The sequence below is a fragment of the Capsicum annuum genome, chromosome 6, assembly GCF_002878395.1.
Source record: "Capsicum annuum cultivar UCD-10X-F1 chromosome 6, UCD10Xv1.1, whole genome shotgun sequence".
Taxonomy (NCBI): domain Eukaryota; kingdom Viridiplantae; phylum Streptophyta; class Magnoliopsida; order Solanales; family Solanaceae; genus Capsicum; species Capsicum annuum.
In genome coordinates, this window is record NC_061116.1 from 42145752 (window position 1) to 42173565 (window position 27814).

The following is a 27814-nucleotide window of genomic DNA, read 5'->3' on the forward strand; positions in this document are numbered from 1 at the left end:
ACGCATTTTGCTACTTCCATTGCAGATTTCTATCTTCATACAAATTAAATTAGATCAAAGATTAGTTTAAACGAATAATAGCACAACTTCGAAACAACCTTGAATATCTAAACCTTACATAAACCTTCAAGTGACTGGCACATTAGTAAGTGCACCTTCAAGTGCCTGGCACACTAGGAAATGTCAAAAAGTAAGATTATATTCTTTCCGGAACTCATTCCAATAGCATACTTGATCAAAAAAGAAAAACCCAGCATAGAGGTTCATGCACAAATAGTTGAACACAGAAATACACTCATTTTCAAAATGACAATAGATTCTGGATAGCTTTTTTACATGCTACTGAGTTACTTTTCAGTACACTCCCACTGTACATAATACAACATGATACACAGGACAAAAATACAGACTACAATAAGCTGAATACAGAACACAAGATACAAGTCATAAAAATGAGTGGAAGACATAAATGTTTGTGCTGGTGGGAGGTAGCAAATATCCAATGGAATAATCTAGGTGCACACAAGCTAGCCCGGACACCACCGTAATTAAGAAAAAATAAAAAGAAAGATCTATTGATAGCTTCCTTACATTAAAGTTGCCAAGGATTACCGACCCTGTGAACAAAAACTCTGAGAGGGCTGGCCCAAGCAAGAAAAGCCACACTAGGTAATGTAGATACTCCAGATAAAAAGGGAAGCAAGAGAAGAACTGATTTTCTCTTATTTTTAAGCATATTCAGGATTCAGTACCAAGGCTTCCTGATAAATCATATCCTTAATCTGCTCTTCTCCTATCCCTTGTTGCTCAAAGTCAAAGGAGAATGGGACGGGGCAGACTGGTTCATCAGCTGCATCATGGAGCTTTGCAAGGTAGGGATGAGCTAATGCTTCCTCAACTGCAACCGAAGACAAACACATTAGAGGATGACCGTAAAAGATAATGAATGGAGAATGTTCCAGCAAGGATCTTCTTTTAGTGTTGCCTATGCAAAAATGAACGGAAAGAAAGAATCATAAGCTTTCCTAAAGATAAATGTTGATGAACACAAGGAGTGCCTGTAACTGCAATAGTTTGCAGTCTATCGTTCTTAACCAACCCTTCTTTTCTTAATCATTAATTTATTAATTTGATATTATATTAATCTTTCTTCCTGAAGGGGCTTTCAGCCATGTTAGCGCCCCTTATTACACTAATGCAAGAAGGGAGAAAATTGACTTAGTTTCAGTAAAAAGACAAGGCAAATTGGACTCCATAGTGTTAAACTGTGAATACATTCAAGAAGAAAAGGTATATTACAATTTTATTACAAAAGAGATTCTTTTGAGTCAAAATAGTTTATCTTTCAAGTTTTCCAGTCTATCTTAAATAGCAGTACAGGTAGGGAAATCACCTGTAATTCTTCCAGTAGGGTTGAGTGTCAACATTTTATCTACAAGTTCAATGGCTAATGAATTCACATGAGGGAACACTTTTGCTAACTGCTGGCGTGGATGTTGTGGGAGTTGCCTGATGTATCTCTTTGCATCTTCATTTCGGAGGAAGCTCAGATCAGATTCTGTTGGGGTACCAAGAAGCTGAGAAAAATAAAGATAGAATAAGCATTTGTTCCTCACAAGATTACTCAGAAGGGTATGCTACATTGTTATTTGCAGCCCAAAATAAGCTGATATAATGGTTGTTTGGTGGGAAGGAATTATCCCGTTTGGACAGCTCGAACAGATGATATTCCACAGTAATATAGACAAAGTATTTGACAACATCATTGGTAAACTGATTTTCAGGAAGAAACAATAAAATCAAGTCAAGAATCCACATGGTAAAACGTTGTTTCATGTGAAAAGCATGAAAAAAAGTGTATCTTATTCTGATATATGTCTTTCATGAATCAGTTTTTACCTCAGTTAGCAAGCGTATTTGATGTACATGATCTTTTCCAGCAAACAAAGGCTTTCTATTCATAAGCTCCATGAAGATGCAACCAACAGACCAAACGTCTATGGCTTCAGTGTAATCTGACGAGTTCAACAAAAGCTCCGGTGCTCTGTACCATCTGGTTACTACATATTCCGTCATATTCTCATTCTCTAGGTTTGGCCTAGCAAGACCAAAATCACATATCTTAAGATCACAATTTGCATTAAGCAAAAGGTTGCTTGGTTTGAGATCTCTATGAATAACATTCGCTGAATGTATGTATTTTAGCCCACGGAGAAGCTGATACATGAAGTACTGCAAAAGAAACACTTTCAAAATTATTTAGAGAAGCAATATTAAGATGCATATCAGATAGGAATATAATTTAAGCTGTTGAAATTTTTAAAGGCATTTGGGTGAGCAGGGGGTGGATTTACCTGGCAATGATCCTCTGATAAACCTTGGTTGGATCTAATTATTTGGTGAAGATCGGTATCCATGAGTTCAGTAGCAATGTAAACATCAGAAAACTCCCTTCGTAAGGGCGGAGGAATCACGTCTCTTAAACCAATGACCTGCATAGCATTTTTGATTTCCTTGATAAGCAAAAAATATGAGGTACTTGTACTGAATGAGGCATCCAAATTGCATTGCGTTAATCCTCATTCTGTTTGTATATAGTTCATCAAGACATGTTTTCCAGAATTATGCAGAAACATTGATATACAGCATGAAATATCCCGCAATACGTGAGGCAATATGAAGTATTAACTATTACACTCAGAAGTATCCGCCCACTATATAATTGATCATAGTGATACTAAAAATTTTCTGCCCCATAGTAGGTACTTTGCATATTAAGACAACAGATAAATCATGATACTTAACAACTGAAAACCAGAGGTATACTTTACTATCGGCTTTTGGAAATTCCACTATAACGAGGGAGATCAGCTGGGGTCGCCTATATGACTTCTATATCCGTTCATGCAATTCTGGTCCACTTTAGTCCAATACTAATCATAACTCGCCTCACTTTCCCAATACAGGTAACTAGTTAATCCCAACTATTTACATATCTCGATACTAGGGGAAAGGAAGTAAAACTACCCGTCCCGTAAAGCAATAGTGTGAAATTTCACACCTGATCAGAAAAAAATCTCTATCAATAATAACTCACAACACCTAAAAGAATAGCCAGAGTGAAAAAGTTACGCAAGAAACTCACATTTTCATGGTCTAAATGGCGAAGAAGCTTTATCTCGCGGAGCGTCCTCTTAGCATCCATGTAATTATCAAATGCATTGGCAATTTTCTTAACTGCAACCATCTCATTCAGCTCCGCATTAAACACCGAGCTTCACATAGATAGACAAACAAAGCATCATAATCAATCACTCGGAATAATAGGTTTTCCAGATTTAAAGTCAGCAGATACACCACTTAATAACATATTTATAAAATTTCTATATGCATAATATGTCAGTGTCATGTGCATCTACTGCTTATATACTAGATGCAGACTATGTTGTTAACACAAAGGAAAAAAGGTGAAACGACCAAGAAAAAGTAATTTCATGGAATTTAAAGGTGTGGCACACAAATAAAACCATGAGAGTTCAACCCACTACTCCCTCCGTTCAAATTTGTGAGACATTGGTACTCCCTCCGTCCCAATTTAAATGAATTACTTTACTTTTTAGTATGTCCCAAAAAGAGTATTTCTACTTGACATGATAAAATGCACAATATTCAAAAATCTCATTTTTTTCAGTGTCAAATCAAACTAGGACACGTCGATTGAAGAGAGAGTAACAATTAACTCAAAACTTCCCATTTCCCTTAATTTGGACCACAAGTTTCAAATGCGTTCTTTTTACTCTCTATGTTCAATTAAAAACTTTCACATAAATTGAAATATACTGAGTATCCAACCATAGATATACATGTAAGAAACAACAAAATACAATAAATATTAGATCTGAAAAAATAAGAATAAAACTATGGCAAATTGGATTGGCCAGGTAGTGTTCTAAAAAAATAACATTAATGGAAAAAGAAGAAGAAAAAGATGGTATTATTACCAGACGATTCCATAAGCGCCACGGCCAATAGGCATAATAGGAGGCCGATATTTGGTGGTGATCTCAAAGAAATTACCAAAAATATCATACTGAACATATTGTCCACCGTGAGTCACAATGTTAGGAAACTCAGGGAATTGACCACCAGCCGCACCCATATTTGCATCAACCATTATTGATTTATGTCACGTAAAACTATATATGTGCCTAATGTACACAAGATCATGAAAGTTATGAATATACGTATATATATTGATATAAAAATAAATATATATGATCGGAGAGGGTGTAGAGGGGGAGGGGGTTGTTAATGGAGGAATTGCAGGAAAGAGGAAGGAAGTTTAGAGGAAGGAAGAGACGCGTTAGGTGTACTGGATGCCATTGACTGGAAAATTTCATAATACAAATATAGATTAGATATCTGGTTATTTTCCACGTTATACTTTAGCCGCCAAGTCAACGGTCTTATTATATATATTTTTATATTTATATATATTATTATATTATATAAAAGAGTGAAGAGTGTGATGATCAAGGGTATATTTGTCATTTAAAAAAAATATTGCTTAATTATGTCGAGGGCAATATTGTAATTTTGATCAATATTAATGGAATTTACCAATTAGTTATCCTACAGTTTAGGTATTTTCCTAAAAAAATACTGAACACCTCAAAAGTATTCTTCTCTTTAAATTGGCTTGCAATGTCATTAAAATAATATTTTTCAAAATAATAAATTATTTAATTCATCAAACTCGTTTAACCAAAATTGTAACTTTATTTTTTTGCTAAAAATGCATTAATTTAATTTTCATGCTTGAAAATTCTCTGTCATACATCTTTACTAGAGGCGGATCTAGAATTTAAAGGTTGTGGGTTCTCAACTTATAATTCTTTACCACTAGACCAATAACACACTTTACTTGTGGGTTTTCAACTTATAATTATTATATATTTATTAGTTTTTTCAATATAAATTCAAGAGTCGTACGAAAGTTACTGGGTTCCCGGGAATCCACACCAAATACTCTACATCCACCCCTGATCTTTACCATATTATTTTACATGCAAATTAAAATCTCTAGATAACTTATTTAATTTAGTGATATTATTTTTTTTAGAAAATAATTAATTTTTTTAGGCAATTATATATAAAAAAAAACTGAATGACTATCTAGAAAAATAACTCTAAAAAAATATAAATACCCAACAATGAGAATTTCTTCTTAATAAATTAGTGTACATTTTAAAGAAAACTAAGATTATAATTTTGGTTAAATGAGTTTGCTAAGTTAATATGTTTATTATTTGTTAAAAAATGATGGTTTACTCATGCCAATTTGTTAAAAAATTCCTTCTTAATAAATTAATATATTTTTCTAAAGAAAAGAATAAGAATATAATTTGACTAAATAAATTTAATGAGTTAAATAAGTATATTATTAAAAAATGATTTACATGGCCTGCCAATTAGAAGAGAAAGAAACGTATGAAATTTAGTTATTTTTTAATATTAGTAGTGATAGTTGCGTCATATTATCTATTTATTCATGTCTGTCTGCTCAAGTGAGTGTTCATATTAATAAGGATTGGTTGTATTTATACTATTCATCAGGTTACTTTATTCTACAATAATATTATCTAATCCTATGTAGATTGAATATCCATGACACTTGTATGGACACGATATACACTTCTTCTATGACGTGTGATTTGAAAATAAAATCTGTCAAATCTTTATTCTATTGATGAGGATTTTGCTACGAATTTTGTACTCAATCTTTATTTTATTGATTAATATTTTATAGTGGATTGCATTATGAAATCTCTCAACCTTTATTCTATTGATTAGTATTTTATTACAGATTTTGTACTTTTATTATATAAATGCAAATGTTTATTAAATATTCCTGAGTAGCTATATCTTAAAAACTAATATTACGTTACATCATCAACTTTTTCGTTGTAGGTTCTTTATTTAGAGATGAGAAAAAATATATATTTTAAAGTGCAATAGATGTGAATTTTTTATCAAAACAACAATCACATTAGATAGAAAAAGATGAAAAAAGAAATCAAGAAATAATCTAAAGAATCAGTTGTCCTAATTGCTGATAATTGAGGTACAAGCTCTCAATTTAAGTTTTAAATTTGATCTAGCATTGACCGAAGAATGATTTCATTCTCTCTCTTGAATTGGTTGTTTCTGGACATTGAATTAACTTTGTTTTCTTTTACTTATGTAATGTTATTTTTATTTTAATATGACCTTTTTTATATGCTTGCTATTTTGTAAAGGATAAAACTTTATTTTTTATTTGTATATTATGTTTTGTTATGAGGTATGTATGTCAATTTAGTGTTTAAATAATGAATGCAACTAAAATTAAACAGAAATGAAATTATATTTGAATTCAAAATATTGGGCCCGTTCATAGCACGGGCATGCTTATCTAGTTTATATAGAAGAGTAAGTTGGAGGACGACCAAGAATATATTTGTTATTTCATATTTAAATAGTATAATTATTAGTCAATAGTAATATCAACAAAGAACTCCATTAGCCATTTCTTTTCTTTTTCTAGCTGATGTATCTACATTTTCTAATTGGACCCATTATGTTGGTAACAACATTTCTACTTTCAAGCCCCAACTTATTCCATTACATTATTTATGAAGTAATACTTTAAATAAATTTAAATTTATAATCTGAATCTCCTTTCACGAAATATTAGATTATTAACAAAAAATTAAAATTATTTTTTATTTTTATATGGTAAGTGTTGAATTTTTTTCATCATATATTTATTTTCTTATATTTTAAACTTTATAAGTGAAAATTTTGACTCTGCCAAAATTTTCAATACTCCAAGCTTTTAATATTTAAATTTTTGCTCAAAAAATACTATCACGCATTAACTTGCTGGGTTATAATTTAAAGTTGTTATGAGTTAGGGGACGACCAAGGGCATTATAGTCACTTCACAATACAAATTCATCGTTCAAACTCATACTATTTTTTTGTGGGCCCCATTTCTCATTCAATCTTTTCTCTCTTCTTTAAAATACACTACTTCTCACTTCTCATCTTAGCTATATAACCCAAACGAAAATTTTCAAAATAATCTACAATTTAATATTTATTATACTATTTCAAATTAATATCATTTTAACAAGTTTTGAGTTTCAATTGTTGCATTTAGTTGGTAATTATTCAATCAAAAAGATTATAAAATTTTATTCCAAGTTTTTTTGGGTAATAAAATGTTCAAATTTTTATTATTATTTTATTTATATGATATATATATATATATATATATTATTTTTTAGTTATATATAAGAGGGAGTTTCATGCTGAAGTATATATATATATATTATTTTTTAGTTATATATAAGAGGGAGTTTCATGCTGAAGCAGGCAGCAGGTTGACATGCCTGCTTCAGCTGCTACAATCATGTTTTTACTGTATCACCCTTAATTAATTATTATAAGTTATTTACGTATTATAAAATTAATAATATTTAATACAAATAAGTAAAATAAACATTTCTGACATGTCTGCTTCAGTTGCTTCAACCGTAATTTTACCATATCACCCCTAATTGATTATTGTAAGTTATCTACGTATTAAAAAATTAATAATATTTAATAAAAAAGATGAAATAGACATAAAATAATAAATTAACTTTTGATGTTTTAAATTAGCTTGACGTCTTATATAAGGCTCACTTAGGTTATTTTCACAAGTAATTTTTTATAGTTATTATGCTATATCACTTTTAATACATGTTAGCTTCACTGCTTCAATCACGATTTTACTATATCATCCCTAATTACTTATTATGGTTATTTAAGCATTAAAAAAATTATATTATTAGTATCCTATATAAGAAGTCACAATAAGTAGGTGAAGTAGATTGCTCATGTTCGACATGCCTGCCTCAGCTGTTTCAATCGTGATTTTACTATATTACTCCTAAGTAATTATTATTATTATTATAAGTCATTTACGTGTTAAAAAATTAATAATATTTAATAAAAAACTAAAATAGATATCTATGGCCTGACTGTTTCAACTACTTCAATCGTAATTTTACTAAATTATCCATATTTAATTATTATAAGTCATTTAAGTATTAGAAAATTAATAATATTTAATTAAAAAAAAAGTAAAATAGACGTAAAATGATAAATTAATTTTTGATGTTTTAAATTAATATGATGTCTTATATGGAGCCACTTAAAAAAAAATTCACAAGTATTTTTTATAATAATTTTACTATGTCACTTATAATTAGTAGAATAGAAAAAAAATTACAAATCGCAATAATTAAGAACTTAAATATTTTAAAAAATATAATTGACTATCAATGTCAGAAAAGTTTGGACAACTTAAAATATTGTTATGCAAATTTCATCAATTTAAATATAATATTATATGTTTAACTTAGAATTTATCAACCAAACAAATAAAGCTTTTAATTAAATGATAGAATTATACATAACGTAAAACTTTTAAGGATCAACATTGGGTCGTACGTAACACGGCGTAAGCCGGCTAGTATTGTATAGAAATGTGAGTTGGAGAACGATCAAGGGCAAAATTGTCCTTTGCTAAGTCCTAAAAAAGCACTTCTCTTTCATTTGCTCTTCTCCTCCAAAAAAAAAACACATATTTTTAGAATTTTTCATTCTATGGTACTTTCTTCAAAATTTTCATGTATGTTTTGTCTTCACTGTCTACCTAAATTTCGTTCACTTCAATTCATGACGATCAAGGGTAAAAATGTCATTTTAGCAAATTTATAATTTAACAACATAATCCAACTTCAAGCAATTGTACAACAAGCAAAGATTATATTAAATTTTTGAAAAGTCATTTAAGTTGTACTAAATTCTAATGGATACGTAGAAACTACACATTGGAACAACAAAAACATTTTGTGTACGTGGGAAAATGTGAACTCAATTTTTGTCTTCAAATGGTCATGAATTATCACTCTTATCAGAGTAGCTTTTTTTCAAAAGGTAATATTCAATACCATATGCTTTTTCTTTCTTCTTTTAAATTAATCTAAGATTTAATCTAATTACTTTTTGTAATTGCTTCACTTTAATTCATAACAAGCACTTCTCTTTCTTGTGTTCTTTTTAAAAAAATCAAACATATTTTTCGAATCGTCCATTCTATGACATTTCCTTCAAAATTTTCATGTATGTTTTTCTACAATATCTACTCAAATTTCGTCTAATTCTCTTCATGATGATTAACAATAAAAATGCCATTTCAGCAATCTTATAATTTAAAAGCATAATTCAGCTTCAAGCAATTGTACAACATGTAAAGATTATATTAAATTTTTAAAAATTCATTCAAGTTGTACTAAATTCTAATGGACACGTGAAAGTCACACTTTTTAACAAAAAAAAAAACATCATGTGTACATGTAAATATATGGACTCAATTTTTGTCTTCAAATGGTCATCTGTTATATATCACCCTTATCAGAGAAGCCTATTTTGAAAGATAATATTCAATATCATACTTTTTCTTCTTTTAAATTAATTTGAGATTTAATCTAATTATGTTTTGCAATTGCTTCAGTTTAACTCATAACTTAACTAATGTGAGTATAAACTATTTGCTATTTTAGAAATTAAATAAATTAATTATTTTTCAATTTTATTTTTCCTTTAACATAATAAAAAATGAATCAAATTGGTGTGATAAAAACAAATAGTTTATATTAAACTGAAATAAAAACAATTTGTTGTATTATTATTTTAATATTTAATAAAGCATAAAAAGTATTAAGACAAATAAATGAATCAGATGGAATGCTTGAGATCTAAAGTAAACTGAGTATGGATTTGGCCATAAATATTATTCACAGTATTTCGGAATAAATTTTCACTTTATTTCAAAATAATTGTTTGGCCATAAATATTTTGAAATACTTTTTCAATATTTTTGAATTTTTGAAAAACACCTCTTTAACACCTCAAGAGGTGTTCCACTATTTTTGAATTTACTTTTTGTACTTTTTAATTGATCTTTTTGAAAAACGTTAAATTTTTTTATTTTTATAAAATAACTCAACTTTCATAAAACTCTAAATTTTTTCAAATTTATTTTCCTTTTTATATTTTTTAACTTCAAAAATACTCATTTTCAAAATACTATGGTCAAACGAGTCCTAAGAGTATTCCCCAAGTTAAAAAATCATAGCTCTTCATCTAAATAGAGAATCAAGAATGTATTTTGTTTCATTTTAAATATTAGAAAATAATTTAAATAGTTGAATTAATGTAAGTTTGATTTACTTTTGAGTTGCCGAATCAAATTTGATAAAAGAATAAAGTATCTTGAGTTCAATTAATGTATATTGATAACAAAATATCTTTAGACTATCAACGTGGATAGTGGTGCAATGTTGGGATTGCTCCACCCTTAATCAAAGGTCTCAGATTTGAGCCGTAGGAATGAAGAAAATTCTATTGGGAGCGTCACCTCCAGCAGTGCAAGATCCGAATTACTCGGAGCTTCAATACGAGTAACAGACATTGAGTGGAAAATCAAAAAAATATCTTTATATTTTTATATTGGTCAAATCATAATTTAATTAACCATGATAAATTATTTTCCTTATTTTCTTTATTTTTTAATTTTAAGATATCAATAAATACTTAAAATTATATCGAAAATAGTCTTTCTACTTCTGAGAGTGGAGGTAAGGTTATATACATTCTACCATTCTCAAGTCTATTTTGTGAAATTATGTATTAAATATGTTGTTATATCAATTAAAACTTAACATTATTTTAATATTGATAATATTGTACAAGTAACAATTCATGTACAAAGAGTAATTAAAAGTACTAGAACCATGTTCTTAACAAATCTTTCAAAGAAAATAAAGAAGTTAGGAACACTGTAGGAAATTCATTAAATGTACGATGTGATTTTTGACTTCCTTGAATAATATATATTTCACGTATAATTCAATTCAATCTAACAAATAAAATTATATCTAAAATCATAATAAATTTAGTCATTATGTGATATTGAAAAGCAAATTAAATTTTAGATCCTTAGTACTTTAGAATAGTAAGAAATGAATGTTTTCATAATAGATACCAAAAATACTTGAAAAAATTTGTGAGTTAGGTCACTTTACATACAATATTTTATTTATGCTAAAATTTTAGTGGGTACCAGTAAAGTGTTGGTCAAAATGCAATATCATATTTTTTTCAAAAATTTTTAAATTTTGGTTTAATATGCAAAATAATAGCGAAGACTTAAATTGTTTCGCATATAGAAAATAAATTCAAAGTTTGTAATGGTTACATTGGGCCCGTTTATGGGCCTAAAAATTATCTAGTACTATTTCTTCTATATAGAAAGGAGAGTTGAGGACGATCAATGGCAAACTTGTAATTATCCTCACGATTAAGGGCAAAAGGTCTTTAACTTGAAAATATCTCTTTTTAACATTTTTTCAAGCTTCTTGATATTTTTTCTACTATATAGAAAGGAGAGTTGAGGACGACCAAGGGAAAATTTGTAATTATACTTATTATCAAGGGAAAAAGGTCTTTAACTTGAAAATATCTTTTTTTTTCACTCTTTTTGTCAAGCTTCTTGATATAAAATAAAAATACCTTACAAACATGCTATTTGTATACCGCTACACATCTTAATGCATACATTATAAAAAATTATATTTTTACCCAGGTTATTATGTTTTGTGATCTTCTCTATTAGTTAACTTTCATATTTGTCCCTTGAAATATCAAGACATTAGTTTTTCCCAAATTGATTCCTACTATTTCAAGAATATAAATATTCTTAATTTTTCATTTGAACAAATTCCTACTTTGAACATATATATTATTTCTCTTTATTTTATTCAATGTTGATTTTACCATTGATATTTTCAATTCTCCATCTTTGTAATGTATTTTTAGATTATATGTAATATTTTTATTTGTTTATTCTAGGTATTTATAAATTTTTGTTTTAGCTTATTAACATTATCAGTAGAAACTTATTACAAAATCTAATGCTATCTTTTATAATATTATTTAAATATTACATGTAGTAAGTATATATGTATATTTAAGTTTTACTTATCTCTTATTCTTAATTGTCTATATAGATAAACGAGTTTTGTCATTAATTGTTGTTTCTAAATTATAATTTAATGATAATATAAATGGATGATCTTTTAGGAATTTATTATAAAATATACTTCTATTTTTTATTAATTATTTTTATGACTTATATTGAAATATATCTATAAAACTATCACTCTCTGTTATTTTTAATTGTATAAAAAGATATTAAATTTTTTTTATTATTAATAATTATTTTTTTTTAAAAAAATTATTCATTCATTTCATTATTAAACGTTAATAATGTATGCACTTAAGTTACTATTTCTCACTTTTCTTTTGTCTAACCAATAATGCTTATTTTTCTGTAGAGATTTGTTATATAATTTTTTTTTTAAAAAATCATGAGTTGAATGACGACCACGAGTAAAAATGTCATTTCAATAATTTTGTAATTTAAAACATAATCCAGCTTCAAACAGTTTGTAAAATAAGCAAAAATTATATTAAATTTCTGAAAAGTCATTCAAGTCATACTAAATAGTAACGGACACATGGAAACAACACATCGGAACAACAAAAACATCATGAGCACGTGTAAAAATATGAACTCAATTTTTGTCTTCAAATGATCATCAATCATCACCTTTGACTGAGAAACTTATTTTCAAAAGGTAATTGTAAGACCCTACAAAATTTTAAGCTTAACTCAGTCCGTTAAAGCTTGAAAAGAGGTTCCAGACTTAGAAATTCTAGCTAAGTGTTTACACTTAAAATTTATTTTAGCCTTCGTATGTTGGCAACTCTATTTCACGACCCTCATGACCTTAAAGTAATGATTTTTAGATTGAATCATGATCAGAAATGTTAGTGGGTGTTTTCGGACAAGTTTTAGATTTTTCGGACTTTGTTTGAATCACATTTGAAAGCTCAAACCAGTGGATCGATGCGATCTCGACGCATCGCGTCATCCATTGCATCGATGAGTGTTTTTCCCTAAATCCTAGTGCGAATTTCAGTGAACCGATGCGGCGCATTGGCCATCGCGTCAATGCCAATGACGCAATACATCGGTCTGCGCATTGCTAAACCAGTTTTCAGTAATTAAAAACAACGTTCAGAGGGGTATTTAGGATATTTTCCCCACTTCGACCCAACCCCTAAAACACGAAATCCAGCCCCCACAAAGTAAGTTACATTCTTTTCTCTTAAGTAGATCTCAAGAACAAACCCTAGGAGATTTAATTTTAAGGCCAAGGCTCAAGATTTCCACCATTGTTCTTCAGGAATTTAGCAACCAAGGTATGCAAAGTGTTCATCCAAGGGTTCCTTCCACCCTTAGAGTCCAAGAAACTCTTTTAAAGCTCATGTAGAGTGATTTCATGATTTCCATAATTTGAATTAAAGTATATTCATGATTATTACTTAATTGGGTTTCTATTTCATGATTTATTTCAAGATTCATGTAGAGTTTATTGATATGTGTGCTTTAGCATGTGAATTCATGTGGAAACTTTTGGAATTGTGAAATTAAAATTGAATCACGATGTCTACATGTTGTTTTAGTATTATGTGCATATATTATGCCCTAAAGTGTTTGATGAATTGTCCATGTGAGTTGAATAGTAAAATTATATCATTTTAGCATGTATGCAAGTTCATGTCATGCAAGTGTTTGCTTGAATGCCCAAATGAGTGAATGATGACTAAGTAGTTAGTTACCATGTCTCAAGATTATGCCATGTCATTTAAGTTTATGCTATCTAGTCCTGGGAGTATTTAATACCCGACAATTTAGCTACTTTTCTAGAGCCATAGTCAGTCACAGAATAGTATCAGTCATGTCATGATTAGTAGAATTCATTCAGTTACAAAACTTAGAAAAACTTAGTGAACTCAGAATCAGTCCAGTTTAGTTCAGTAAAATCAGTTCTGTTTAGTTATACAGTACGATCGGTAACAGTTCAGTCCAGCCTAGTACAATTTAGAATTCAGTCCAGTGTCTATTCAGTTGGGAGTAGGATTCAACACCGAGTGAATCCAAGGATAGGGATTCACCTGCCAGTAGAGGGTGTAATCCTTAGAAGCAGTCCTTGCTTTCCATAACTACATAGCCAGCGTAGGTTGAGACATCAACCTACCAGTTGAGGGTTGATAAGGTGATCTACTTTCCAGTTGAGGGCACCTGCCAAATGAGGGTGACTCAGCACTTGTCCTTACCCATGGCACGATACTAACACCCTTCCAGTTGGGGTTATAGGTTAGACCCCAATCTATTCAGAAAGGGGCATGTTGGTTAGATGATTACCCCCCACAGTCTCAGTTTCAAATTCAATCTCAGTATAGAACTCAGTTCAGTTCTACAGATTTAGAATTGTTAGTTACAGTTACTCAGCTTAGTACAAAACTCAGTATAGTTCCACAGAATCAAGACTGTCAGACACATGCATTCAGTTATCAGTAATACAGTATTAGTAAACTCAGATATCAATATTCAGTCTCAGTATTATCACGATCTCAATTACAGTCTACATATTCGTCCATGTACTCTCATTTAGTTATACTCACGTTATTCAATTAGTATTGTTCATGTCTATGAACCCATGTATTTCAACCTACCTCACTGAGCATACCAGTACATTCAAAGTATTGACGAATGCTTTTCTTTTGTGCTATGATTTCTTATATCATAGGTCCAGATGCACGGGTTCCGGAGCATCCTTAGCAGCTTAGATTCTCAGTAGAAAGAGTTAGTGATGAGTCCTCATAGTTCGAGAACATGATTATTTTTCAGCATTTCAGTTCATTTCCAGTAGTCAAAGTTAGTTAGGGGCTTGTCCCATCAACTTCACAATTTAGTCAGTTTAGAGGCTTTTCTGACTATAGTATTTTTAGACAGTTGTTTAATTTTTAGTATTGATGTTCAGTTTTGGTATTGTGATACCATATTCAATATTTATTTCATATTTGAACCTTATGTCAAACTTTTGTCTATTTCTGTAAAGTTATAGTATTATTATTCAGTTACTGCAGTAAGTACTAGACATGGATTAACTTGTGGTTCTTCGAGATTATGAGCATCGTGTAGCATCCAGGGTGTAGACTCGAGGCGTTACAAACTTGGTAACAGAGCCTAAGGTTCAATAGAGTCCTAGGAAGTCTGAAAGCCCCATCTAGTAGAGTCTTGTGTATGGGTGTGTAGCGCGCAACACTTATGGACAAGAGACAATGAGATGTTTTAGGAAAAGTTTTCCTTTTTTTAGTATTTATATCGTGCGAGTGAGTATGACCTCAAGCTAAATTCTCAATATAATCATTTTCTTCCTTTCGGTTATAGAACATGCCTCCCAAAAAAAATAACGGAAGGAGAACCGAAAATCAGTTAACACCTCAGCCCGTTCAGACAGATCCCCTGGATGACTATGTCTCTCATGCATAATTTAGAGCTGCATTCACTACTATAGCCAATTCAGTAGCAGCTCAAAACCAACAACCAGCTTTTGTTCAGGCCAACCTAGTGGCCAATATTGCTGCAACCAGGATTTGGGACTTCACCCGAATGAATCTTTCCCTATTCTCAGGATCTAAGTTAGAAGAGGATCTACATGAGTTTCTCGATTAGGTTCAAAACTCACAGATATCATGGAAGTAACTTTTAGTGAGAGTGCTGAGTTAGTTTTCTATCAGCTATAAGATGTAGCTCATACGTGGTTTAAGTAGTGAAAGGTAGACAGGGGTACAGATGCAGCGCCCATAGAATGGAAAAAGTTTGCTTCTGCTTTTCTAGATAGATTATTTCCCTTAGAGCTGAGAAGAGCCAAGGTGTTAGAGTTCATCAATCTCAGGAAAGGCAGTATGAATGTGAAAGAGTATTCCCTTAAGTTTATTCAGATAGCCAGGTATGCTCCCCATGTAGTAGTAGACAATAGGTCCAGAATGAGCAATCTCATGTCTGGGGTGTCAGATAGTATGATTAAGGAGTGTAGAATAGTGATGCTAATTAAGGAGATAGATATATCCAGGCTTATGGTCCATGCTCAACAGATTGAGAAGCAAAAGCTTAAAAAGAAGGAGAGAGAGAACAAGAGAGCTAGAACAAGTAGTTTCAATTCCAATCAGCCTAAGTCAGAGGGCGGTAACCGTTCCCAGTTTCATCCAAAATCTTCAGTTCCAGCTTCATCCTTAGCTAGTGCGTTAGTACCAAAGTTCTAGAATAATAGTCATGATGGGGCACCAGGCTCCAAAACCTAGGATGGTGTGAGCAGTGGTCGTACCCATCCGCTATGCGAATAATGTGGTAGAAATCACCTAAGTGTATGTAGAGCAAGCAATGATATGTGTTTTGGATGTGGTAATCCAGGCCATAGGATGCGGGAGTGTAGAGTAATGGCTTAGAGGGGAAAATATTTGTGCCAATAGGGCCAGTTTAATCGTTTATCAGCTCAGTTCGATCGCCCGAATCAGCAGGGTGCTACTTTCAGTTCCACCAGTGGGCAACGCCCAAACAGGCTCTGGGCACTTCAGTCCAGATGAGATCAGGGAAATTCTCTTGATGTGGTCACTGGTATGTTATAGATCTTCCATTTACATGCTTTGTCTTATTAGATTCAGGAGCTTCTCTGTATTTCGTAGCTGCTTACATAGCGGTCGATTTCAAAGTCAAATCGAAAACCTTAACAAAACCTTTCTCAGGCTCTACCTCAGTAGGTCAATCTATCATAGCTCGGCAGGTATACAGGAACTGCCTGGTTATAATATCTCAGAAAGTCAGGCCTTTAGATTTTAGTAAAAATATGTCAGTATATATAGACAAGCAGTGGGAGGGAATGATGCCCAACCCGTCTTTACCTCAGTGCAAAGTTTTGTACTTCAGTTATAATGACAACTACCATGCCTTACATGTCAGATTTATGATCATAGCTCATATTCATGCACAGTAACAAAAATCATGTACGCCTATAATTCCTAGTATAAGGAGTTCCAGTTCACTCAGCGATACGAATCACGTTCCATGAATATAAAAACTCCAAAAAAAATACGTCATGCAACTCATGACTTATGTACTCATGTCATGCTTTACAGTATGCTCAGTTCCCATGACTTATTCTATGCTCCTAATGATTAGCTAAGTTCAGATTTTGTCATGTAAATCCTTATTTTAGATTTCTTGATAAAATCCAGGGTGTTGATATGTAAGTGGTTAAATGCATTTTGGAGATTTGAGTAGGCTTGACCATAGTGAGAGAATTTAGTACAGATCAGACCTCAGTAGTTAGAGTTATCAGAACTCAGTATTCAGTTCCAGTTACAATCACAGTCATAGTCTCAGTCCAGTAATCAGATCAGTAACTCAGTTCAGTTTCAGGTTTACTTGACCATAGCGTACAATTATCAGTATTACATAATTTTAGCCAGGATGTGATTTTTCTTACTCAGCTATTTTATTTAGCCATGCCAAGACTTTTGCTCCCTAAAGCTACTAGAACTCTACAGAAAGAGTGTCAAAGAAAGACTCCAGTTGAATATACGTTTTCAGCATAAGTTAGTCCCTAAAATCAACAATTCAGTTTAGTAGTTAGGAGGAAAATGTTCGTATGGTAGGGTTTCCCATCCTTCCAACTAGTCTCACTATCCGAAGTTTCATGAATGTAACTATTCCAAGATCGAGCAACCATGTGGTTGCGAGTTTAGCTCAGTTCAGGTGTTATGCCTCAGTTTCAGATCCTTAATATACAGTCACGATTTAGTTTGAAGGTGCCCTGTGCATCGTCTCAGCTTTCTCATCAGTATCGTCGCTAAGTCAGCATTCTTCAGGGGACATAACGTCCCAAGGAGGAGATGCACTATAATCCCCCGAGCTTTCAGTACCTAAACCTTCCATCTTCTTTTCACGTAACAAATTCAGTTTGGAGTAGTGGGTACTCATAAGTGGACCCTCAAGTTCTAATCTCAGCCGTAAACCATGTATTCGGGGGCTCAATTCAGTTCACGATATTCAGTTCATGTATTATGTTTCAGTCTCAGTTATGTTCTCATATTCCCATTCATGCATGCTAAGTAAATGATCTCATGTTTATCAGTATTCTCAGCTTAAGGCAACAGTCTTCCTTAGATTGGCTTATTCCATGTTCAGTTATAGTTATAAACTTGGTATCCATTACCATTGCATATTCAGTCATGCATTCACGAATTGGTTCAGTCATGTACTCATCCATGAGATATGCATGTTTAGTTTGAAAACTTAGCTTATCAGTAGCTTTATTCAGGTGTTTTATGCATCAGATATGCATGTTTAGTGTGTAAGCTCAGCCTATCAGTGTTTCTCAGCTTAGTCAGTCTCATTCAAGGATGAATTTTCCCAAGGGGGAGATATTTTAAGATCCCGCAAAATTCTAAGCTTAACTCAGTCCGTTAAAGCTTGAAAAGAGGTCCCAGACTTAGAAATTTTAGCTAAGTATTTACACTTAGAATTTATTTTAGCCTTCGTAGGTTGGCGACTCTATTTCACGACCCTCATGACCTTAAAGTAATGATTTTTAGGTTGAATCATGATCAGAAATATCAGTGGGTGTTCCCGAACAAGTTTTGGATTTTTCGAACTTTGTTTGGATCATATTTGAAAGCTTAAACCAGTGGATCGATTTGATCTCAACACGCCGCATCATCTATCGCATCGATGAGAATTTTTTCCTAGCTCCCAGTGCAAATTCTAGTGAACCAACGTAGACTCGATGCGGTGCATTGGCCATCGGGTCGATGCCAACAACATGGTGCGTCGGTCTGCGCGTCGCTAGACCAGTTTTCAGTAATTAAAAACAATGTTCGGAGGGGTATTTGGGATATTTTCCCCACTTTGACCCAGCTTCTAAAACACGAAATTCAGCCCTCACAAAGCAAGTTACACTCTTTTCTCTCAAGTAGCTCTCAAGAACAAACCCTAGGAGATTTACTTTCAAGGCTAAGGCTCAAGATTTCACCATTGTTCTTCAGAAATTTAGCAACCAAGGTATGCGAAGTATTCATCCAAGGGTTCCTTCCACTCTTGGAGTCTAAGAAACTCTTTTAAAGCTCATGTAGAGTGATTTTATGATTTCCATGATTTGAATCAAAGTGTATTCATTATTATTACTTAATTGGGTTTCTATTTCATGATTTATTTTAAGATTCATGTAGAGTTAATGGATATGTATGCTTTAGCATGTGAATTCATATTGAAACTTTTAGAATTGTGACATTGAAATTGAATCACGATGTCTATATGTTGTTTTAGTATTATGTGCATATATTATGCCCCATAAGTGTTTGATAAATTATCCATATGAGTTGAATAGTGAAATTATATCATGTTAGCATATATGCAAGTTCATGTCATGCAAGTGTTTGCTTGAATTCCCAAATGAGTGAATGATGACTAAGTAGTTAGTTACCATGCTCAAGATTATGCCATGTCATTTAAGTTTATGTTATCGAGTCTTAGGGGTATTTAATACTTGACAATTTAGCTGCTTGTCTAGAGCCATGACCAGTCACAGAGTAGTATCAGTCATGTCACGATTAGTAGAATTCAATTAGTTACAGAACTTCGAAAAACTTAATGAACTCAGAATCAGTCCAGTTCAGTTTAGTTTAGTTATACAGTATGATCAGTAACAGTTTAGTCCAGCCTAGTAAAATTTTGAATTCAGTCCAGTGTCTATTCAGTTGGGAGTAGGATTCAGCACCGAGTGAACTCAAGGATGGGGACTCACCTGCCAGTAGAGGGTGTAATCCTTAGAAGCAAACCTTTCATTCCAAAACTACGTAGCCAATGTAGGTTGAGACATCAAGCTTCCAGTTGAGGGTTGATGACGTGATCTACCTGCCAGTTGAGGGTACCACCATTCTTGTTCAAAGCACCTGGCAGATGAGGGTGACTCAGCACTTGTCCTTACCCATGGCACAATACTGACACCCTTCTAGCTGGGGTTACAGGTTGGACCCCAATCTATTCATAAAGGGACATATTGGTTAGATGATTACCTTCTATATCTCAGTTTCAGATTCAATCTCAATATAGAACTCAGTTCAGTTCTACAGATTCAGGACTGTCAGTTATAGTTACTCAGCTTAGTACAAAACTCAATATAGTTCCACAGAATCAAGACTGTCAGATACAGTCATTCAATTATCAGTAATACAGTATCAGTAAACTCAAATATCAGTAAATCAGTATTCAGTGTTATCACGATCTCAGTTATAGTCTATGTATTCATGCATGTACTCTCATTCAATCATACTCATGTTATTCAGTTAGTATTGTTCATGCATATGAACCCATGTATTTTAGCCTACCTCACTGAGCATACTAGTACATTTAAAATATTGACACATGCTTTTCTTTTACGCTATGATGTCTTATATCGTAGGTTCAGACGCACGGGCTCCAAAGCACCCTTAGCAGCTCAGATTCTTAGCAGACAGAGTTAGTGGTGAGTCCTCATAGTTCGAGGACATGATTGTTTTTCAGTATTTTAGTTCATTTTCAGTAGTCGGAGTTAGTTGGGGGCTTGTCCTATCAACTCCGCGGTTCAGTCAGTTTAGAGAATTTTCAGACTAGAGTATTTTCAGACAGTTGTTCAGTTTTCAGTATTGATGTTCAGTTTTGTTATTGTGATACCATATTCAGTATTTATTTCATATTTGAACCTTATGGAAAATTTTCGCCTATTTTCGTAAAGTTACAGTATTATTATTCAGTTATTACAGCAGGTACCAGACATAGATTAGCTTGTGGTCCTTCGAGATTATGAGCACTGTGTAGCGTCCAGGGTACAGACTCGGGCCATTACATTAATATTCAATACCATGCACTTTTTTCTCTTCATTTAAATTAATCTAATTACTTTTTGCAGTTATTTCACTTTAATTCATAACATAACTAATGTGAGTATGAACTATCTATTATTTTAGAAATTAAATAAATTAAATAAATTAATCATTTTCCAATTTTATTTTTCCTTTAATATAATAAAAATTGAATGAAATTATTGTTATAAAAGCAAATAGTATATGTTAAATTGAAAAAAAAAATCTTTTTTAAAAAAATTTTGTTCATTCATTAGATTATTAAACGTTAATAATGTATGCACTTAAGTTACTATTTCTCACTTTTCTTTTTGTCTAACCAATAATGCTTATTTTATTTTTGTAGAGACTTGTTATATAATTTTTTTTTTACAAAAATCATGAGTTGAATGAAGACCACAAGTAAAAATGTTATTTCGATAATGTTGTGATTTAACAACATAATCCAGCTTCATGCAGTTAGTACAACAAGCAAAAAATATATTAAATTTCTGAAAAGTCATTCAAATTATACTAAATTGTAATGGACATGTGGTAACAACACATTGGAATAACAAAAATAGCATGTGTACGTGTAAAAATATAAACTCAATTTTTGTCTTCAAATAGTCATCAATTATCACCCTTATCAGAGAAGATTTTTTTCAAAAGGTAATATTCAATACCATGCACTTTTTTTTCTTCATTTAAATTAATATGAAATTTAATATAGTTACTTTTTGTAGTTGCTTCACTTTAATTCATAACATAACTAATGTGAGTATGAACTATCTATTATTTTAGAAATTAAATAAATTAATTATTTTTTAATTTTATTTTTCCTTTAATATAATAAAAATTGAATGAAATTAGTGTGATAAAATCAAATAGTATATATTAAAGTGAATAAAAATAATAAATAAAAATAATTTACTGAATTATTATTTTTAATATTTAATAGAGCATAAAAATATCAAGACAGATAAATGAATCAAATGGAGTGCTTGAAATTTAATGTAGACTAAGTAGGCATTTGACCATAAATATTATTCACAGTATTTCAGAATACATTTTTACTTTATTTCAAAATATTTATTTGGCCATAAATATTTCAAAATACTTTTTCACTGCTTTTGGATTTTTGAAAAACACCTCAATAGGTGTTCACTATTTTTAAATTCACCTTTTGTTCTTTTTAATTTATTTTTTAAAATTAAATTTTTAATTTTCATAAAACTCTAATTTTTTTTTTAATTTTCAATTTCTATAGTTTTTAACTTCAAACTACTCATTTTCAAAATACAATGATCAACCGTATCCTAAGAGTATTCCCTAAATTTAAAAATCGCAGATCTTCATCGAAATAGAGAATCAAGTCTGCATTTTATTTTCTTTTAAATATTAGAAAATAATTTAAATAGTTGAATTAAAGTAAGTTTGATTTAATTTTGGGTTGTCGAATCAAATTTGATAAAAAGAATAGAGTATTCTTGAGTCCAGTTAATATATACTGATAATATAATATCTTTAGATTATCAACATGGATAGTGGTGCAGTGTTGGGATTGCCCCACCCTTAATCAGACGTCTCAGATTTGAGCTTTGGGAATGAAGAAAATTTTGTTGGGAGCGCCACCCCTTGCAGTGCGCAGTTCGAATTAGTCGGGGCTTCAATGCGAATATCAGACATTGGGTGAAAAATCAAGAAAAAAATATCTTTATATTGTTAAATTGATCAAATCAAAATCTAATTAATCATAGTAAATTATTTTCCATATTTTCTTTTTTTTTTGTTTTAAGATATCAATTATCACTTAAATTCTGTTAGAAAAAGACTTTCTATCTCTGAGATAGGTTTATGTACATTTTATCATCCTCAAATCAATTTTGTGAAATTATATATTGGACATGTTGTTGTATCAATTAAAACTAAACATTATTTTAGTAATTAATAATATTGTACAAGTAACAATTTATGTGCAAAAAATAATAAAGAAAAAAGTACAAGAACCATGTTCTTAATAGATATTCCAAAGGAAATAAAGGAGTTAGGAATTCCGTAGGAAATTCATTAAATGTACGATGTGATTTTTAACTTTCTTAAATATAGCATATTTCACATATGATTCAATTCAATCTAACAAATAAAATTATATTTTAAATCACAATAAATTTATGTCATTATGCGATATTGGGAAACAAATTAAATTTTAGATCCTTAGTGCTTTAGAACAGTAAGAAATGAATGTTTTCATAATAGATACCAATAATACTTGAAAATATTTGTGAGTTAGATAACTTTACATACAATATTTTATTTATGCTAAACTTTTAGTTGGTACCAGTAAAATATTGGTCAATATTTTAAAATTAAAATTTTTCATATATAAGTAATTTCTTAAAGGAGGTGTTTAAGTTAAAACAATAATTTATTTAAGAATGAAGAGAATATATTTAATTGAAATTTTCTTAAATTGTGTATCAAGTCGACGAAGGCCAAGTAATATCAAACATGAGTAGCAGTTTGAGCAAATAATCTAATAAAAATAATCTCTCCATGCCCCGTAAAGATAGAGTTTCCATTTAAGAAATTACACTGAATATGCCATTATTGTTATTGATGTTTTGTTATTGTTTTTACATATCAATTTGAAAATGAATTAAGTGATATTTGAAAGTTAAACTATACATTTCATATTTTATGCGAAGAAAAAAGTTCTACTTGAAAACTAATTATAAATATTTGAATTATATTTAAAAATAATAAAAAATTCATAATGATGTATAACCAAGAAAATAATTTTAAAATATTTTTTATTAAAAAAGGAAAAGAGAACTCACGTCAAATGACCTTAAGTAGTAGTTTTGGACATGATGAGGTTGAGATATGAGAAAGAGTAGCATTTTTGAAGTTAAAAGTTGAAAAAAAAAATATTTTTAAAGTTGAATTTATGTTTGAACATGAATACAAAATTGAAGATTTGTGAGCAAAATTTTTTAAAAGTTTAAAGCACTTAAAATTTATTTTTCTAACTTTAACTTTTATAAGAGCCGTCAATATGAGCCAGTCCTGTAGGGCCGGCCTGGCCCAACCCATAAATTGATAGGGTTGGGCTACGATTTTTGTGGCCTATTTAAGAACAAGACTTTTTAGTACGGCCTGTATAAGTCCGTTGACTCATGGAGCTTGAGCAATATGGGAGGGGGGCTGACTCGTGGGCCAAATAAAAAATAATTAAAAAATAAAATAGAGTACTAAAAATTTAAAAAAAAAAGTCCAAACTCAAAATCTATTTGGACCATCATAGATATTTAAATATTAAACATGTTTATAAAATATATAAATAATTAAAATATAAAATACTAAATTTTTTAAGGAAGTAGATATGTTTTATGAAGATGATGTGGCGATATTGAACACACCATAAGTGTCATGTTAATTTTTTTGAGGAGTTCATTATGGACAAAATATTGACATTTCTTTGTGTTTTATTGTGATCAATTAAAACAAAATTAGGTTAATATTGCTATTTAGCTAGTTATATTATTACTCATTAGTAGTTTCGTTTGTTTTTCAACATCTCTATTTGGTGTCAAAAGTTATTTAATTTCACAGATTATTAGATTTTTTTTTTTTTACATTTGAGACTTGATTAACAAGTAGTAACTTTATGTAATATTCTATTGTAAATATACAATATCTATGTAATTAACAATTTAAAATTTAAATTTAAATTATATAAATAATATATTTTAAAAAGTGAGCTGACCCGTGGAGGCCTGCAGCCCACAGTGTGATGGATTGAGCTTGCTATTTTCTGGCTTGTCATGTTGATGGGCTAGCCCGGCCTGACCCGTCAAACTCCAAAGCCCGTGTGGACTAGCCCGAATGAGTTGGGCCAGCCCATATTAATAGTTTTTTTTTGGAAAAATTTCAGAAATAACAACTTTGTAGTCTTAATTATAACTTTTATAGCAGCAGTTTCATAATTACGAAAGATAACAAATTGTATTTGTATTTAAGTAAAATGTTGCTATATAAATACATATACAAATATATATGTATTACTCATAAATACATATGCACAACTGAAAAATATATATTCTTCTATTACTATGAAGTGGGTAAAATATTGCTTCTTTTGCTATAAATTGTAATTTTGAAAAAGTGTTGCTATTTATTGTAATTATAGTCTTAAGGATGCTAGTTTCTGTAATTTTTCGTTTTTTTTATATTTAAGTTTAAAATTGAAATAATGGACTAATTTCACAAATAAACAATTAATTGAAATAATCTCAAAATATTATTTCTAATTTTGAATCCAAAATCTACCACCAACTGGAAAGTTCAATCAAACTTAAAATCTACCACCAACCGGAAAGTTCAATTAAACAAGTTTGTGTAATCATAAAACAAAAGAATATGATATAGTATAAGTTTGATCATTTGTGATACAGAAAATTATTTTGTCCTTTTGTTTGTGATAGAAAATTATTATAAACCTTACTATGATTTGGATCCTATGATATTTGACTTCCAACATTTTACCTTCAATTGATCAAATGAGTGATTTTAATCTTTTTTCTAACGGTAGTTATCCCTCTAAACAAATTTTTTCACAACTGTCAAGGATTTATGATATTATTATTATTATTATTCCTGCAGAAGACGAAATCAAAAAATTGATAGAAAAATTAAGTTCCAAGCCTATTGAAAACTGTGTTTGCTTAAAGAATTTATTTTTCTCACAATTAACCAAAATTTAGATTGATTTCTTTCATGATAGAATAGAACACTATTTTGCAATCTGACAATAGAAATTGGATTACTTCATCGAACTCAAGAAATGAAGTAAATCACACTTATTGCTATATCTTTGAAGAAAAATAGTGTAGAAGATGAAAGAAAAATCAGTTTGTTTTTATTTTTGTAAGTAAAATCATTTTTCACTAGTTGAAATGAGGCAAAGCCTCTGAATATTCATAGCCACTAACAGAAGCAAACGTACCTATTAAGAAAAGATGTGTCATTTAAAAACAAACATAGCTGTTCGGAATAAAGACCGATTTGTAAAAGGTGTGTTGTTTGAAAAGAGAAATGCCTGTTCAAAAATAGACATGGCTGTTAAAAAAAACTATCTTCGTGAATTAATATTAGGAAAAATAAAAATTAATTAGTAAATTAAAAGATAAATTTCATCCAAAAAAGTTATCAATGAATCCCATCATTTGTCGAAATCAAAGTCGAGGGAACGACAACGATGATAACTCGAGGGAGCATTTCCTTCTCAATGTTTTACTAGCTAGAAGAAGTGTGTTCTGTTAAAAGGACAAAAGTATTTCTCTATTCTACCAATGAGGGAGAAATGACTTTTCGTTTTCTTTTTTTTTTTCGTTCATTCAATGTCCATCCTTTTCTCAGTTCTCTTAATACCAGTATATTTTTCAATTTACACTTAACACAAATCCAACAATCCCCCACTTGAATGGAGAATGACTATTTTATGAAATTATGAAAAAACTGTGTGATCTACAAGGATCAATCATATCTGGGTAAGTAGGCTTTCCTTTGAACTTTTGATAGTGAACATACATCGAACATACTTGGTAAATCGGTAGATTTGATATTTTTGAACTGTTGGTCAATTCTATTCAGAAGATGTTTGCTCAATTTTTTTGGAGTAATCATATTGGTGGAAAGAGAATTGGTGGAAAGAGAAGGCATTGGGTGAAGTGGAATTCTCTATGCTTTCCAGAAAGTGAAGGAGGTCTAGGGTTCAGAAGGTTGCAGGACGTCTCTATGACATTGTTTTGCAAATTGTGGTGGAAATTTAGAACCAAGAACTCCATATGGATTAGGTTCATGCAAAACAAATATTGCAAGAAACATCATCCTAATGAGATTCAATGGAAAACAGGTCTTGGCTCTCAGGTGTGGAAGAAAATGTTGCAAGCTAAAAACTTAGTCGATCATCAAATTTTATGTAAGATTAAAAGAGGGGGTGCTAGTATTTGCTTTGATAACTGGACTGCTATTGATGATCTATACAATATGATATAACATAGCATGGTATGGGATAATAGAGTGCAGGTGGTCAAGGAACTCAAGATATTCCCATTTGGATGCTAGAAACTACCGGAAAGTTTACAGTGAAGTCAGCATGGCAGTATATTAGGCAGAAACAAGAAGAGAACAGAATTTATAAAGAGATTTGGGTAAAGGGACTGCCTTTTAAAATGGCTTTCATAATGTGGAGGATTTGGAAAGGAAAAGTCCCAATGGATACTAGTATGAGAAGATGGAGTTTTGAAGTATCAACTAGATATTAGTATTTCACTGAACCGAATCAAGAAACCATCACTCATGTATTTCTAAAATCACCTATTGCTAATAGGACTTGGTCCTACTTTGCTTCTTGTGCAGGTATTCTAATTGAAGGATTATCATTTAGAGATACCATTCTAGGATGGTGGAATGAGGAAGTGAGAACTCTTGTTAGACCTTATTTCCAATTAATTCCAAGCATGATCACATGGGAGATATGGAGAAGACGAAATAGCTTGAAACATGATGGAAAAACTTGTCTTTACATAATGTAATTTTCAATATTACCAGACATATAGGATTATTACTCAGGGTAAGAAATCCAAGACAAGTATTTCCCAGTAGCTGGCCAGAAATATTAAAGGAACTAAAAAGGATGAAGACAAAGATGAAGATTTTCAAAGTGCTATGGAAGTGTCCAGAGGCGGGTTGGGTCAAATACAACATAGATGGAGCATCAAGGGGTAACCCCGAAATTAGTTCTTATGCTTTCTATGTAAGGAACAAACATGTGACCTAATATATGCTAAAGGTTCTAAAATAGATA

The 27814-nt window shown here is 30.9% G+C and overlaps 1 protein-coding gene across 1 annotated transcript; it reads right to left on the bottom strand.

Moving 5' to 3' along the window:
* Nucleotides 1–277: 277 nt before the first annotated feature.
* Nucleotides 278–4459, bottom strand: LOC107873437 (mitogen-activated protein kinase 3). The gene is made up of 6 exons (XM_016720287.2): nt 4002–4459; nt 3146–3275; nt 2355–2492; nt 1900–2232; nt 1394–1577; nt 278–898 (listed from the first exon to the last, which is right to left on the bottom strand). Exons 1-6 carry the CDS (start codon nt 4172–4174, stop codon nt 729–731), a joined length of 1128 nt encoding a protein of 375 aa, XP_016575773.1. The 5' UTR covers nt 4175–4459; the 3' UTR covers nt 278–728.
* Between the last annotated feature and the right edge of the window lie 23355 nt (nt 4460–27814).

Bases quoted from the DNA above. Each gene is read 5' to 3' on its own strand.
- LOC107873437 (XM_016720287.2), bottom strand. From the start codon at position 4,174: ATGGTTGATGCAAATATGGGTGCGGCTGGTGGTCAATTCCCTGAGTTT. The intron at 1,578-1,899 runs GTAAAAACTGAT...TATTTTTCTCAG, and splicing joins AAATACGCTTGCTAACTGAG to CTTCTTGGTACCCCAACAGA. The intron at 899-1,393 runs GTGATTTCCCTA...CTTCGGTTGCAG, and splicing joins CCCTACTGGAAGAATTACAG to TTGAGGAAGCATTAGCTCAT.